Source organism: Juglans microcarpa x Juglans regia, chromosome 8D (genome assembly GCF_004785595.1).
Source record: "Juglans microcarpa x Juglans regia isolate MS1-56 chromosome 8D, Jm3101_v1.0, whole genome shotgun sequence".
Lineage (NCBI taxonomy): Eukaryota > Viridiplantae > Streptophyta > Magnoliopsida > Fagales > Juglandaceae > Juglans > Juglans microcarpa x Juglans regia.
The window spans coordinates 26,579,499-26,594,393 of record NC_054608.1 but is presented as its reverse complement, the minus strand read 5'-3'; the positions used below and the strand labels follow the sequence as shown (position 1 = coordinate 26,594,393).

At 33.9% G+C, this 14,895-nt stretch overlaps 1 protein-coding gene across 1 annotated transcript; it reads right to left on the bottom strand.

Moving 5' to 3' along the window:
- Positions 1–11,887: 11,887 nt before the first annotated feature.
- Positions 11,888–12,547, bottom strand: LOC121242360. Its single transcript, XM_041140234.1, has one exon. The coding sequence runs from the start codon at positions 12,545–12,547 to the stop codon at positions 11,888–11,890; it is 660 nt and encodes a 219-aa protein (XP_040996168.1).
- Between the last annotated feature and the right edge of the window lie 2,348 nt (positions 12,548–14,895).

Below are 14,895 nucleotides of genomic sequence, written 5' to 3'. Positions count from 1 at the left end.
CGTTTACAGTACACGTTCGAACGTACCCTTCTTATTTATAACATAAAATCTAGCGGGAAAGTTCCCGCACTTTCCTCATATATGTTCGAATGTATCACAATTTTTCGTTCGAACGTTCGTAAATTTACAGATAAACGTTCGAACATTTAACTTAAACGTCCGAACGTACATTTCATCAAAGTGTTACCATATTTGAGCGGGAAATTTCCCGCACTAATTTAACTAACGTTCGAACGTTAACATATTTGGTGTTCGGATGTACATAATTTTCTGGTGATTTTCATCAAATAACGTTCGAACATATAGTATAAACGTCCGAACGTCTGAATAATCACACAGATACCTTAATCGAGCGGGAAATTTCCCGCTCTTAGTTTAACGTTCGAACATACGATTCCTACTATACTAACTTATAATATAATATATATACTACATTTTATATATATATTTATAACTATATACTACATTGTATAGTATGATAGCATAATACTTTAAATGAGAACATAAATGTAACTAATATATAAACTATACCATATATATAAATCAATAATATATATTAAATTGTGACTTATTAAATTCTTTATTATATACTAACTTATAATATAATATATATACTACATTATATATATATATATATATATATTTATAACTATATACTACATTGTATAGTATGATAGCATAATACTTTAAATGAGAACATAAATGTAACTAATATATAAACTATACCATATATATAAATCAATAATATATATTAAATTGTTACTTATTAAATTCTTTGTTATATACTAACTTATACTATAATATGTATACTACATTTTATATATCTATAACTATATACTACATTGTATAGTATGATAGCATAATACTTTAAATGAGAACATAAATGTAACTAATATATAAACTATACCATATATATAAATCAATAATATATATTAAATTGTTACTTATTAAATTCTTTATTATATACTAACTTATACTATAATATGTATACTACATTTTATATATCTATAACTATATACTACATTGTATAGTATGATAGCATAATACTTTAAATGAGAACATAAATGTAACTAATATATAAACTATACCATATATATAAATCAATAATATATATTAAATTGTTACTTATTAAATTCTTTATTATATACTAACTTATACTATAATATGTATACTATATTTTATATATCTATAACTATATACTATATTGTATAGTATGATAGCATAATACTTAAAATGAGAACATAAATGTATATAATATATAAATTATACCATATATATAAATCAATAATATATATTAAATTGTTACTTATTAAATTCTTTATTATATACTAACTTATAATATAATATATATACTACATTTTATATATATATTTATAACTATATACTACATTGTATAGTATGATAGCATAATACTTTAAATGAGAACATAAATGTATATAATATATAAATTATACCATATATATAAATCAATAATATATATTAAATTGTTACTTATTAAATTCTTTATTATATACTAACTTATAGTATAATATATATACTACATTTTATATATCTATAACTATATACTACATTGTATAGTATGATAGCATAATACTTTAAATGAGAACATAAATGTATATAATATATAAATTATACCATATATATAAATCAATAATATATATTAAATTGTTACTTATTAAATTCTTTATTATATACTAACTTATAGTATAATATATATACTACATTTTATATATCTATAACTATATACTACATTGTATAGTATGATAGCATAATACTTAAAATGAGAACATAAATGTATATAATATATAAATTATACCATATATATAAATCAATAATATATATTAAATTGTTACTTATTAAATTCTTTATTATATACTAACTTATACTATAATATATATACTACATTTTATATATCTATAACTATATACTACTTATTAAATCATCAATAAACACCATAAGCTCATAAACTATTCACAAAATTCACAAACAATAATCACAATTATTTCAAGAGTAAGCATAAAATCACAACAACATGTATAAACATATTGCTAAACTTTAGAAATATAACAAGCACTCACAAAAAAACCAATAATCTAATTGTCAATAATATTATATAACATCCTAATATATAACATAAACATTTATAATATAATATTAAATTGAAAAACGTTCGAACGTAATAATAAGTACGTTCGAACGTTCTGTGTATATAGGGCCAAAACCGAACGTCGAAACGACATTTCCAATACGTATCATCGTCTACTCCGTTGCATGCGGCCACGCCTCCTTCACCGCCGCCGTCAACTCCGCCACAACCGTCACTAAAGGTAGGCATTCATCTTTTATTCAAGTAACATGTATTTTATTGAGATTTGGATTGAGTTTTGTTTAAAACCAGATAAGTGGTTGCCGGATTTTCAACTTCATTTTCCGGCCACCACGGCTAGTCATTGGCCGAATAGTCACCGTATAAATGTTTCTTGAAGTGTATACTTCATTTCTACGGTGACATTTCGGTATTTAGAACCGTGTAGAGAAATTTTTGAGATTTCAATAATGGCTGAGTCGACTCAGCCATTCTGCGTCGAAACGTTCGAACGTTTCACCAAGACGTTCGAACGTACGACGTTTAAATTACAGAGTCGTTACGGCTTCCACGTTCGAACGTTTAATTATAACATCCGAACGTAATGATTTTCTACATTATTCATGCTTCGACGTTCGGACGTTCATATTTATGTTCACACGTAAAACAAATACGTTCGAACGTATTTGCTTTAACGTCCGAACGTACGTCAGCCAATATTTATTTACTGCTTATGTTCGAACGTACATTGTTACATTCGAACGTATTTGTTTTACGTTCGAATGTAAATATATTGACATTATTTTACGTGCGAACGTATAAATAAATGTTCGAACGTTTTATCTTTAACGTTCGAACGTTAAAGATAAAACGTTCGAACGTTACGGCAGAGCATCTTAAAATTAATACAAAAAAATGCATTATTGTAAATAATTTTTTTTTCCTTTTCTATTTTCAGGATATGGCTCTTCCACTGCATACTAGGAAACGAGGGAGGGAAGGAGCCACGTCGGACACTGCCCGTATCGGAGCTCGTACTGTTATGGTAGAGCGAGAGGTCTTAATTAATGAGTTCGACGAACTCTGTTGGCAGCAGACAAACCTGAGAGATATTTTCCTCAATAGAGGCTGGGGAAATATCTGCACATTGAGGGGAAGGTATACCCCTCAATGGTTCAAGAATTCTATATGGGGATGTGTGACATGCCTCAGGATGCATCCTCTCACACCGTGACTGTACGTGGTGTTTCCATTGAGGTATCAGCAGATGTCATCGACGAGCACCTTGGGATTCGTCGAGGAGTGGAGACATTTGCACACTCGACACCCCGTGAGGATGTAGGCACTTCTACATCATCTACTAGCCGGGGATGTGAGCCAGCATCAGCCAGAGATGCAGGCCAGTCAGAGGCTGAGGATACTGGAGTCGAGGCTCGGGATGATGACCGAGACGAGGATTTCTACATCCTCACCGGGAGGGATCGCATGCAGATCGAGCGGAAGAACGCCTTCAACCAGAACCATCTGCTGCATTTCTTCCCCATGTTGCACCTTATTGTTGCAACAAATGTCGATCATGTGGCTCATAAAACCACATTTAGTCAGCTTCGGGCACAATTTTTGATACGAGTGGCACGTGGAGATCCTATAGATTTGCCATTGCACATCTTTCAGAGGATCCGTTACGAGGCGAGCATCGTCTTCACGGATAATCTCCCATATGGTGTCCTCATCAGCCGACTATTACTTGCACGGGGAGTGCCGACCCAGCCAGAGGAGCGGGTCAAAGATCAGATGAGCCCCCTCGACATGACCACGCATCGACGTAGCATTGGACAGGCGAGGGGACGTCAGCCACCCCCTGTAGAGGATCTAGTTCCTCTGACGCAGCCTGAGCCAGGTCATGTCGGGAGTAGTAGTCAGTATACGCCGAGTACATCTGCAGGAGATGTGCGGCCTGCTTGGGTTGATGCGGTCATCTCACAGCTGACTGCGCATATCGATCATAAGATCGATCGATCGCTCGTGGCTATATCGGCGTCTGTTGCCGAACTCACCCATCGTGTAACTATCCTCAACGACAAGGTTGATACCTTGACTGAGGAGGTACGGAGTTCGACTTTTGCGGATAACGTTATCATCTGACTGTTGTTTACTACATTCTATCAAATTTTGTATTTTATTTTTAATATTTGTAACGAAAAATATTATTGAATATTTCTATCGTTTTTTAATTTCAATTTTTAATCTTCTTTGATGTTATATTTTTCAACTTTAATACTAAATCACTGCATTTCAAATATATATAAATCAATAATATATATTTATATATTACAAAGTGTGTATATATAAATATATACAATTCAATTTTTTAGACTTGTTCACAAATTATGCACAATAAAAACCACATAATTTTTAAATTAAAATCATTTAATTTAAATTTACAATGAACGTTCGAATGTTATTACTTAACGTTCGAACATTGGTGCAAACATTTTACGTTCGAACGTAAAATTAATAACATTCGAACGGTTGCGCCAAAACATTTTTCGTTCAAACGTAAACAGACATAACGTTCGAACGTATATGTAACGTTCAAACGCATATTTCTCATACGTTGGAACGTAAAAAAATCTCATTCTATCTTTAGTGACAGTTTCCAGAAACTGTCACAGAAAATGCCTTTTAGTGACGGTCTAGGGACTGTCACAATTTCCCAACCGTCACTAAAAAGCAATTGTGTTGTAGTGATATTTGGAGTGCACATTTGCTATGCACCCTAGCATTGTCCATATTTTACATTGTTCGTTCGAATATCGAGATAATTTTTAAGTGTTTGGGATCCCTTTCATCATGTGTCTTAATTTCTATTATAAATTTATAATATAGAAATGATATTTGTAATTTTAAGATATACAAGTTTACACATTAATTTTAAAAAGAGTAGATAAATCTAAAATGCTATGAAAAAAATTATTTTCTTAATGGTAGATGTTATATTTTTTAGAAGGGAGTACACAAAGTTTAAACATTATTAAAAAAATCAAAGACCCATAGCTATGTTTGATAGTAGATTACTATTCAATATTTTATCATTATTCTTAATTTATTTTTCACTAAGTTTTACTAGTACTCACTACTATTTAATATTGAGTAGTGATAAGAGTTATTATCCTTTTACTATCTATTTACTATTTATAATTTATTTATTTTTTTAATATTTTCTTTTAAGTATTTTTGTAACATCTTTAATCATTAAGAAAAAATAAAAAAAAAATCTAATTTTACTAATAATCATTTCCTTAACTATTAAGTAAAATAAAAAATTAAAAAAATCAAATACAAAAGAGTAGTAAATGAGTAGTAGAAAGATAGTAACCCTATCATTTTTTTAATATTTTTTTATTATTTTTTTATTTAGTAATTAAATAAGTATTTTTTAATAATATTGTAATTTTTTATTTTTTAAAAGGTATTTATAAATGCTAAAAAATATATTAATATAACAGACGGTAGCTCGAGCTGGGAGAGATGGCCGGCTGTAGACCCACCCAAGACTACCTCTGTCATTCCTAGTTAAGTAGTTATAATATACAACCAAATATATTATATTTTATATCAATTTTATAGAACTTGAAGCCTTCGTCCTGTCTACGAGTCCTGGGACATCAGCACATGCATGCATGTTGAAAGAAACACGTGACCACCGTACGCGGTACCGCCAAAGAGGTAGAACGTAATTATAATGACATTATCAACGATGACGCACGAGTACAGTCTTGTTCCTTTATTATGTTATAAGGAAAATAATAAGGATATGCCGATAGACTTGAAAATGATTATATTTTTTATGCACATAAAATAAGAATTTTTATTGATTTTATATGAATTTGTGCTGATAGTCGTGGTTATATTAAATGTTTATGTCAAAAGTGTAAAAATTTGTGTGTGATGGGTTAGATGAAATTGAAAGTCATATATTTGTGAACCGTATGGATCTAGAGTATACACGATGGGTATTGCATGAAGAGTCGTACGAATAGTCAGCAGATGTATTGGTCTATCATCACAATTATTTGTAGCACATAGATGATGATTATGAGCAAAATGAGATGGAAAAGATGTTGGGTGACATTGGAGTAATGATGTTTATGGATGAGGTTGACGATAATGCCTCAAGTGGCGAAGGGACTGATTGTGAAAATTTCACTTCAATGTAGGAAGATGCAAAGCGTGCGCAAGCTTTATCCAAGCTGTACAAAACATTCTAAAATGTCGTTTATTGTGCGGTTGTTTCACATTAAGTTATTGTGTGGGATGTCGACGAAAGCAATAAATTTGGTATTGGACTTATTTAACGAGGTACTTCTCGAAGGGTCTGCATTGCGCAATAACTTTTATGAAACAAAACAGTTGAGAAATGGATTAGGATTTGAGTACGAGTCCATACATGCATGCAAGAATGATTGTGTTTTGTTTTGAAATGAGAACGAAGAGAAACAAGCATGTCCTGTATGCGGAGAGTCAAGGTAGAAGGGTAAGAAAAAAGTGCCAGTTAAGGTGTTGCGGTATTTTTCCTTGAGACCTAAGTTGCAAAGATTATATATCTGTAAGAAAGCAGTTCACGATATGAGGTGACATGAGGAGAAAAGAGTTAAGGATGATGCATATATGAAGCACCCAGCTAACTTACTTGTATGGCAGTTTTTCGATAATCAATACCCATAGTTTGGGATAGAAGCTTGAAACGTGCACTTAAGACTCACAACCGATGGATTCAACCCTTTTGGAAATATGAGTACAAGTTATAGCACTTGGTCCGTTGTGTTGATATCGTACAATCTTCCACCATGGAGGTGCATGAAGGCACCCAGCTTTTTGTTAACTTTACTTATCCCCGGCCCGAGTTCACTTGGGAATGACATTGACGTATTCATGCAACCATTGATTGAAGGGCTGAAAGAGTTATGGGAAACAGGCGTTAGAACTTATGATGCATCTACATCGACATCTTTTTATATGCATGTTGTGGTAATGTTGACCATAAATGACTTTCCGGCATATGAGAATCTTTCCAGTTAGAGTATGAAAGGGAAGTTAGCATGTCCGGCGTGTAATAAAGAAACTGCTAGCGAGTGGTTAAAATATTTGTAGAAGTTGTGTTTCATAGGTCATCGACGTTATCTACCAACAAATCATGTATGGAGAAGAGAATGTGCTAAGTTTGATGCGAGAGTAGAGGATAAAATTGCACTAAATGAGTTGTCTGGGAAAGAGATAGTGGAACAACTAGTACATGTTAGAGCTAACAATTTTGGCAAAGGTCGAGAAAAAATAAGAGAAAATGAGGTACAACAGAATTGAATTGGACAAAGTGTAGTATTTTTTTTACTTGCCATATTGGTCGTCCTGTATGTTGCAACATAGTTTGGATGTAATGTACATAGAGAAGAATATCTGTGATAATATACTGAGTACATTGATGAGCATTAACAAAAAGAAGGACACAATTAAGACAAGGAAAGATCTTGAAAGAATGGGAATTAAATATAATCTATATTTGCGGATAGAAGGCAATAGGATGTTATGCCGCATGCATATTTTACGATGATGAGGGAGGAGAGGATGGACTTCTGCAAATGGTTGCAAGGTGTGAAGTTGCCAGATGGTTATGCTTCAAATATTGATAGATGTGTGAGCCCTAATGACTGGAAGATCAATGGATTGAAAAGTCATGTTGTCACGTATTTTTGCAGAAGTTACTACCTATGGGAATTCGCGAGAAGCTGACATCTAATGTACGTGTCGCCATATCCGAACTCTATATTTTTTTTAAGGATTTGTGCGCTCGGATAGTAAATTGAGATGTGTTGCCGAAATTGGAAGAAGACATTGCTACTATACTATGTAAATTTGAGCAGATCTTTCCACTATCATTTTTTGATGTCATGGTCTATTTATCAATACATTTACCTCAAGAGGTACTGTTGGATGGATCGGTGCAGTTCCTTTGGATGTAGTTGAAAGATTTTTGGGTCGACTAAAACGCACTGTTGGGAATAAAGCCAGAGCTGAGGGTTCAATAGTAAAGGCCTATACACACAATGAGTGGTTAACATGTTGCTATCTATATCTTCGTGATGTTGAGACACGATTTAATTGTCAAGAGCGAAATGCTGATCTTACTACTCCACCTCCTCGTGAGCTATCAGTGTTTTCCCAGAATATATGACCATTGGGTATACAAAGGGGTTATGATTTAATTAATGGAGAGTTTAGTAAAGTTCGGTGATATGTGCTAAATAATTGTCAAGAGATTGATGACTATCGCAAGTATGTCGTTCCATACTTCAAATAATTCTAGTTTTTCTTGAAGTTGCTATAAATGTTGTGCTAAAAATATACTTCTTTTGCATTTATATATAACAGTGAGCACATGGACAAACTTAGGACGGAACGCGTAGAAAATATAGAGGCCACAAGGAAGAATCTCCCAGATGGTTTGAAGAACGTGTATGAACTAAAATCATATATATGTTACATTTTGAAACTTTTAAGTTTGGATAACTTTTAATAAATATATACTATTTCAATTGTTAGATTTTGGAACAACGTGCTCGTGATCCTGGAGAAATTTCTCCTGAATTGTATGCATTAACACGTGGTCCCTCAAATAGAGCACTTTGATACACTGTATGCACGGTTCAAGATTATGGATTCATACTCTGGACTGTGAACATAATAGAAAGACTCAAAACTTTAGTGTGTTGGTCGAGGGGAGTCATGGAACAAATGATATTGACTATTATGGTGTCATATGGGATATTATTGGATTGAAATATCTAGGTAGATCTGTAACATATGTCTTTAAATGTGATTTGTGGGATCTAGGCAGTGGTCAGATTTCAATACATAAGGATAATCACTTTATGTGTGTCAATACTGCATCTAAATGGTATGAAGATGATCCATTCGTATTGGCTCATCAAGCTACCCAAGTTTATTACTTGATTAATCCAATGAAAAGTGCTGATGAAGATAGTGGAGAGATAACTTGACAAGTCGTACAAAAATTTGTCCCTCGAAATATATATGAAACAGGAACGAGTACAGATTATGAGAATAATAGAGATGAAGATGACACTCCGATTGTAGAGACATAGTAGGAAGATGGAGAGGGTATTAACTTGTTTGTTGACCTCAGTGCACTCGAGTTGCTCCCCTTGTGTAGAGATGATGTCCCACCTGTCCATCTCGACTCGTCCATATTAAATGATTATTCAATTCAAGTAAGTGAGGAGAAAGAATAAGAAAAAGAAGAAGAAGAAGAAAACAAGTCAGAACATGAAGACGAATATGAATCCAGGCAAGAGGTGGAAAGGAGGACGAAGAAGAGGTGTATGATGATGATGAATATGTTATTGAGGGAGATTCTGAAACAAGTATAGAAAATACATCCGAAGATGAAGAATAAAAGTATTAAATATTTTATTCATATAAGTGACTGTAAAATATTACACTTTTCATAATTTTTTCTAATTAACTTTCCTTGATATATTTAATTATTTTCAAGGACGTCACCAAAACGACAACGAAGAAATGTGCCTCCACCAAGTCCAAGTCTCGAACCCATTGAGAACTCCCCATTCGAGGAATCCACTCCTGAAGATCAAGTTAACACGCAAGAGAACAACAGTCAGTCGACACCTACTAGTAAGGAAATATTGTAGTTGATAATTAATTATATAGTTAATAGTTTTGTCTCAATAACTATATAACTATAATTATACTATTATCATGTAGTTGATACATCTGCATGTCGCGGTCGTGGCTATACACGTGGTATCTCTCTTGAGAAAAATAAAAGGCACGAAAAACTCAAGATCACCATTTTTGATAATTCCACTGGAGGAGTGGATGATAGTGCAGCAGCGCTTTACCCCTATATTGACACAGTAGTTCAAGTTTATACTCCATTTTATGTGCGTTCATGGCGAGATGTTCTGAATGAGATTAAGGAGCACATTTGAAGTCATGTGCTGGTGAGTTTATTTTGAGAGTACATTTTTTTCACCTAGATTAGTATATCATATTTTTGACCTGATTCACCTGTTAGGATGAATTCAACCTCAACTTTGGCCGTAGTGAGTATTTGAGAATCGTGAATGAGTTGATGGCTATACTATTCCGACATCACAAGGGACAATGTCATGACCACTTCAAGAAGTTTGAGACTTTAGAAGAGGCTGCGCAGTCCCCGTTCCAGCAGATAAAGTTAGATGATTGGAGAAAATATTGTGATCTTTTCACATCTCTAGATTATCAAGTATTTTACATTTATATCTTTTAATTATTTACATTCATATTCGTTCTATCTATTATATGTATACATATTACAATTAACATTCTTAATATATTTTGTAGCACTTGAGTTCTACAAATGCACAGAATAGATCCACTCTGACTGTCCATCATCGTGTCAGTTCAAGGTCATTCTACCGTCTTGCTGAAAAAATGATAATTAAAAAATATAGAATTCATTTATTTTTCTAATATTATTTTATTTAAGTACAAACATTATTTTTTTAAAATTGCTAATGTTGTTTTGTTAGAAATGTGATGATCCTGAAAACTTTTTCCTCATTATGTTTATGCTGCTACTCACACTAATGAGTATAGTGAGTGGATAGATCCTGTCGCTGCAGATAATTATGTAAGTAGTATTAATTTTGTTAAATAAATTATGCAACATGTGAATAATTTAGTTTTTATTTCTATTTCTTTTAATACTTTACTTATTAACGATCATTACCTTTCAAATTGCAGGAAAAAATGATAGAGACGCAGTCGGCTTCTAGGGAATCCTCTCCTAGTGACATAGATATATTCACGCAAGTGCTTGAGCCGCAGTATAGTATGACAAGAGGTTTGGGACGATTTATCAAGCATAGATGTTTATCCTCCACAACCTCATCGACTTCACAAATTAATAATTTTATCAAAGATTTAGAAGCTACATGGCGTGAGAATGAGTATATGAGGTCGAGACAGTAAGAGTTAGAGTCTCTCTTAGAACGACAGTCTCATTTAGAGATGTGTTTGCAGGACCACCAAAAGGAAAAAATACGCAGTGAAGTCCAAGAGTAAGTGCAGCAAGAGATGATGGTGCAAATGGAGCATGTTATGTCGTTGCAACAAAATCGCGGTGGGCGAGAGAAAAAAGAAGTAAATTTTATCAGGGTATATAACTAATTTTAATATCTAATTTTAAAATTTTATAAGATATTGTTAGCTGTTAATTTTTTATTTTTTATTTTTATAATAAGAACTTCATTTAATCATCAAAGTAATGTTTACCAATTGGTTTGATCAAGCTAGATATATTGATGTAGAAAAGAAGGGACAGATCCCATCCACATCTCCAAATCATAGACTGACCATGCATGCTTTGCTAGGAAGTGAGCCACCCGATTTCCACCTCTAATTACATGTTGAACTTGATACTCATTGAAATGGCTGAGCAGATTTCTTACCTCCTTTAACAGGTTGCCTTGACTTGATAAGGAATCCTCAAAATTAGCCAAAGCTTCCACCATGAGTAAACAATCACTTTTTAACACGACTTTGGAAATCGCTAAATGCAAAATAAACTGCAGACCTTGTAACATGGCTAGTAACTCAACAGACGCTGGTTCATGGAGCTCATGCTCAGATTTACTTACAGCCATAGGAACATTTCCTTTATCATCCCTAAGCACAGCGCCTACTCCAGCCTTTTGAAGATAAAAAAATAACGCAGCATCAACATTTAGCTTGCAAAACCCAGTAGGAGGAGCTTGCCAACAACCCAGTTTCTGCATTAAATGGTTTGGTTGCAGGTGCTGGGATTACAAGTTTTTGCAAACTAATAGCATAGTTTGCAGCCTGTAAAGGGTCCAGTAGGCTGTGCTCAATTGTCCATTTGTTACGCCTGTACCAAAATGACCATGCAATTAAGAAAAATCTGCTAAGTAAACCTTGATCCCCTTTGTGTAACAGGGACACAATGGCTTCCGTAACTGTGCATAATTCAGGAAAAAATGTTAGAGCAGGTACAAGTTGCCGCCATGCAACTTTAACAATATGACACTGTAACACAGCATGGGATACATCTTCAATAGAATTATTGCAAAAATCACATGCAGGACTGTCTATAATTTTCCTCTTAAACAAGTTGTATTTCGAAGGTAGGCTTTCCTTGCAAGCTCTCCAAGCAAAAACTCTAACTTTATTGGGGACCCTCATTTTCCAAATAGCTTTCCACATTTTCTGCTCTTCATAGGCGTTTGAACTGTCAGCAGTATCACCATTTGTAAGATTCTTGAAAAATCGATATCCACTTCGAACATTGAAAGCCCCATTTTTCTCATGCCGCCACATCCATACATTTTCATGTTGCCCTGGACTGAGAAGGATTTTCATTACATCTGAAGCTATTTTTGGATTGAATAGAGCTCTAACCCTGGAGACATCCTACCAGCGTGTCTCAATATCTTTCAAAGATGCTACTCTTGCTAAAAAATCCATTTCTACACTGCCAGTCTCCTCCAGTATTAAACTTTGATAGCCAGGAACCCAGTTATCTTGCCATATCCGAGCAGTAGCCCCATTCCCAATCCTCCATTGACACCCTTTCATCAACATATTTTTTGCTTCCCAAATTCCTTTCCAAGTGTAGGAAGAGTTATGGCCCATTTAAGACTCAAAAAATGAAGAATTAGGGAAATACTTAGCCTTAAACAGCTTGTGTATTAGGGAGGTTTCATACTTGAGCACCCTCCAAGCCTGTTTAGCTAAAAGGGCCATATTAAAAACTTTGAGATCTCGAAAACCCATTCCACCTCTGGATTTAGGAACACACAGTTTGTCCCACGAGATCCAATGGATTCTCCTCCCCTCATCTCTTTGTCCCCACCAAAATCGAGCCATCATCTTCTCTAATGGGATTGAACATGCAACAGCCTTTAGTAAGATCTCCCGACCCCCTTGAGACAAGAATTTTTCCTTCCAACTATGTAGTCTCCTCCATACTCTACTTTTAATTTCTACGAAAGCAACAGATTTAGCTTTCCCAACAATGGGAGGTAAGCCCAAATATTTCTCATATTGTTGAACTGTACTCCCTCCCCACATAGCCATAATGGTTTCTTTCAAATTATCAGGCACATTAGAGCTGAAGATCATGGCAGTTTTCTGTTTGTTAATCATCTAACCACAGGCTAATTCATATTTCCTTAATAGCCCTTGAATGCTAATTGAGGTGGTGACATCAGCATCACAAAACACAATGGAATCATCAGCAAAAAGCATATGATTAATACTAGGCGCTCCCTACAGATTTTAATCCCCTTAACAAATCTATCTAATTCAGCATTTTTGAGCAAACTAATTAAAGCTTCAGTACATAATAGGAATAAATAAGGGGACAAGGGGTCTCCTTGTCTAATGTCTCAAGAAGGCAGTATTGGATCAGTAGGGTTACCATTCACCATGATAGAAAAAGAGACTGAGATCACACATTTCATGATGAGATCAACCAACCCACGAGTAACCCCCAATTTTCTTAAGATGTTTTTAAGGAAATCCCATTCCACTCGATCATAAGTCTTAGACATATCTAATTTCAGTGACATAAAGTCATTTTCCCCCTTTCTCTTATGTTTAAGATAGTGGATCAGCTCATAAGCTACTAACACATTGTTTGTGATAAGTCTTCCAGGCACAAATGCAGATTGTGTATCAGAAATAATGGAGGGCAGCACACCTTTCAATCGATTAGTAATGACTTTAGCTATAAGCTTGTAAATTACATTACACAAGCTAATAGGTCGAAAAGCAGAAACTAACATAGGTGAACATGTCTTTGGTATTAATACTAACAGAGTGTGATTTAAATCAAGTGGGAACTAACCTGTGTTGAGGACCTCTAGCACAACTGCAATAACTTTGTCTCCAATGATGTGCCAATATTTTTGAAAAAATATTGGTGGCATCCCATCTGGGCCGGGGGCTTTGCTAGGATGCAATTGGTATGTTTTTAAATTTTATTAAATTAGTATTTCTAATTTGTACGTTCGAATGTAAATTAAAAACGTTCGAACATTGGTTCACATTCGAACCAACGTTTGAACGTGAATACAAAAAATTATATAGTAATATTCGAACGTAGGACTCTATATTCGAATGTACTCACCCTCAAACAAACTAAACGTTCGAATAATTAAATGATTAACGTTCAAACAAACCTCAGAATGTACCACTTGCATTCGAATGCTTATTTGTTAACATTCGAAATAATTTCCAAACGTTAAACCCGTTACGTTTGAACATTGGTTCGTTAACATATGAACGGAACTTTGAACGTCAACTTCTGTCATTCGAATGCCAATTGGTCGGGTTGTCATTCGTAAGTTCAATTGGACGTCCAAACGTTACTTTCTATGACAGATAGCAATCGTCACAAAAAAAGGGAACGTTCAAACGTTAAATCAAACGAAACACTTCCAACTACTATTAAAATATTTTTAGTGATGGTTCAACAGTAAACCGTCACCAATTGTTTCTGTGACACACCTTTAGTGACGGTTGTGGTGACGGTCACCAAATATCTTTAGTGACGTTTTAGTAATTTTTGGTGATGGTTTCCACTGTCACAAAAAACAAATTGTGTTGTAGTGAATATATCACAAAAGGCAATAAATTTATTTTTAAACCAAGCATTTTTTTTTTTAAATGTAACCGTTCTTTTAGGAGTAATTCAATGTAAACAA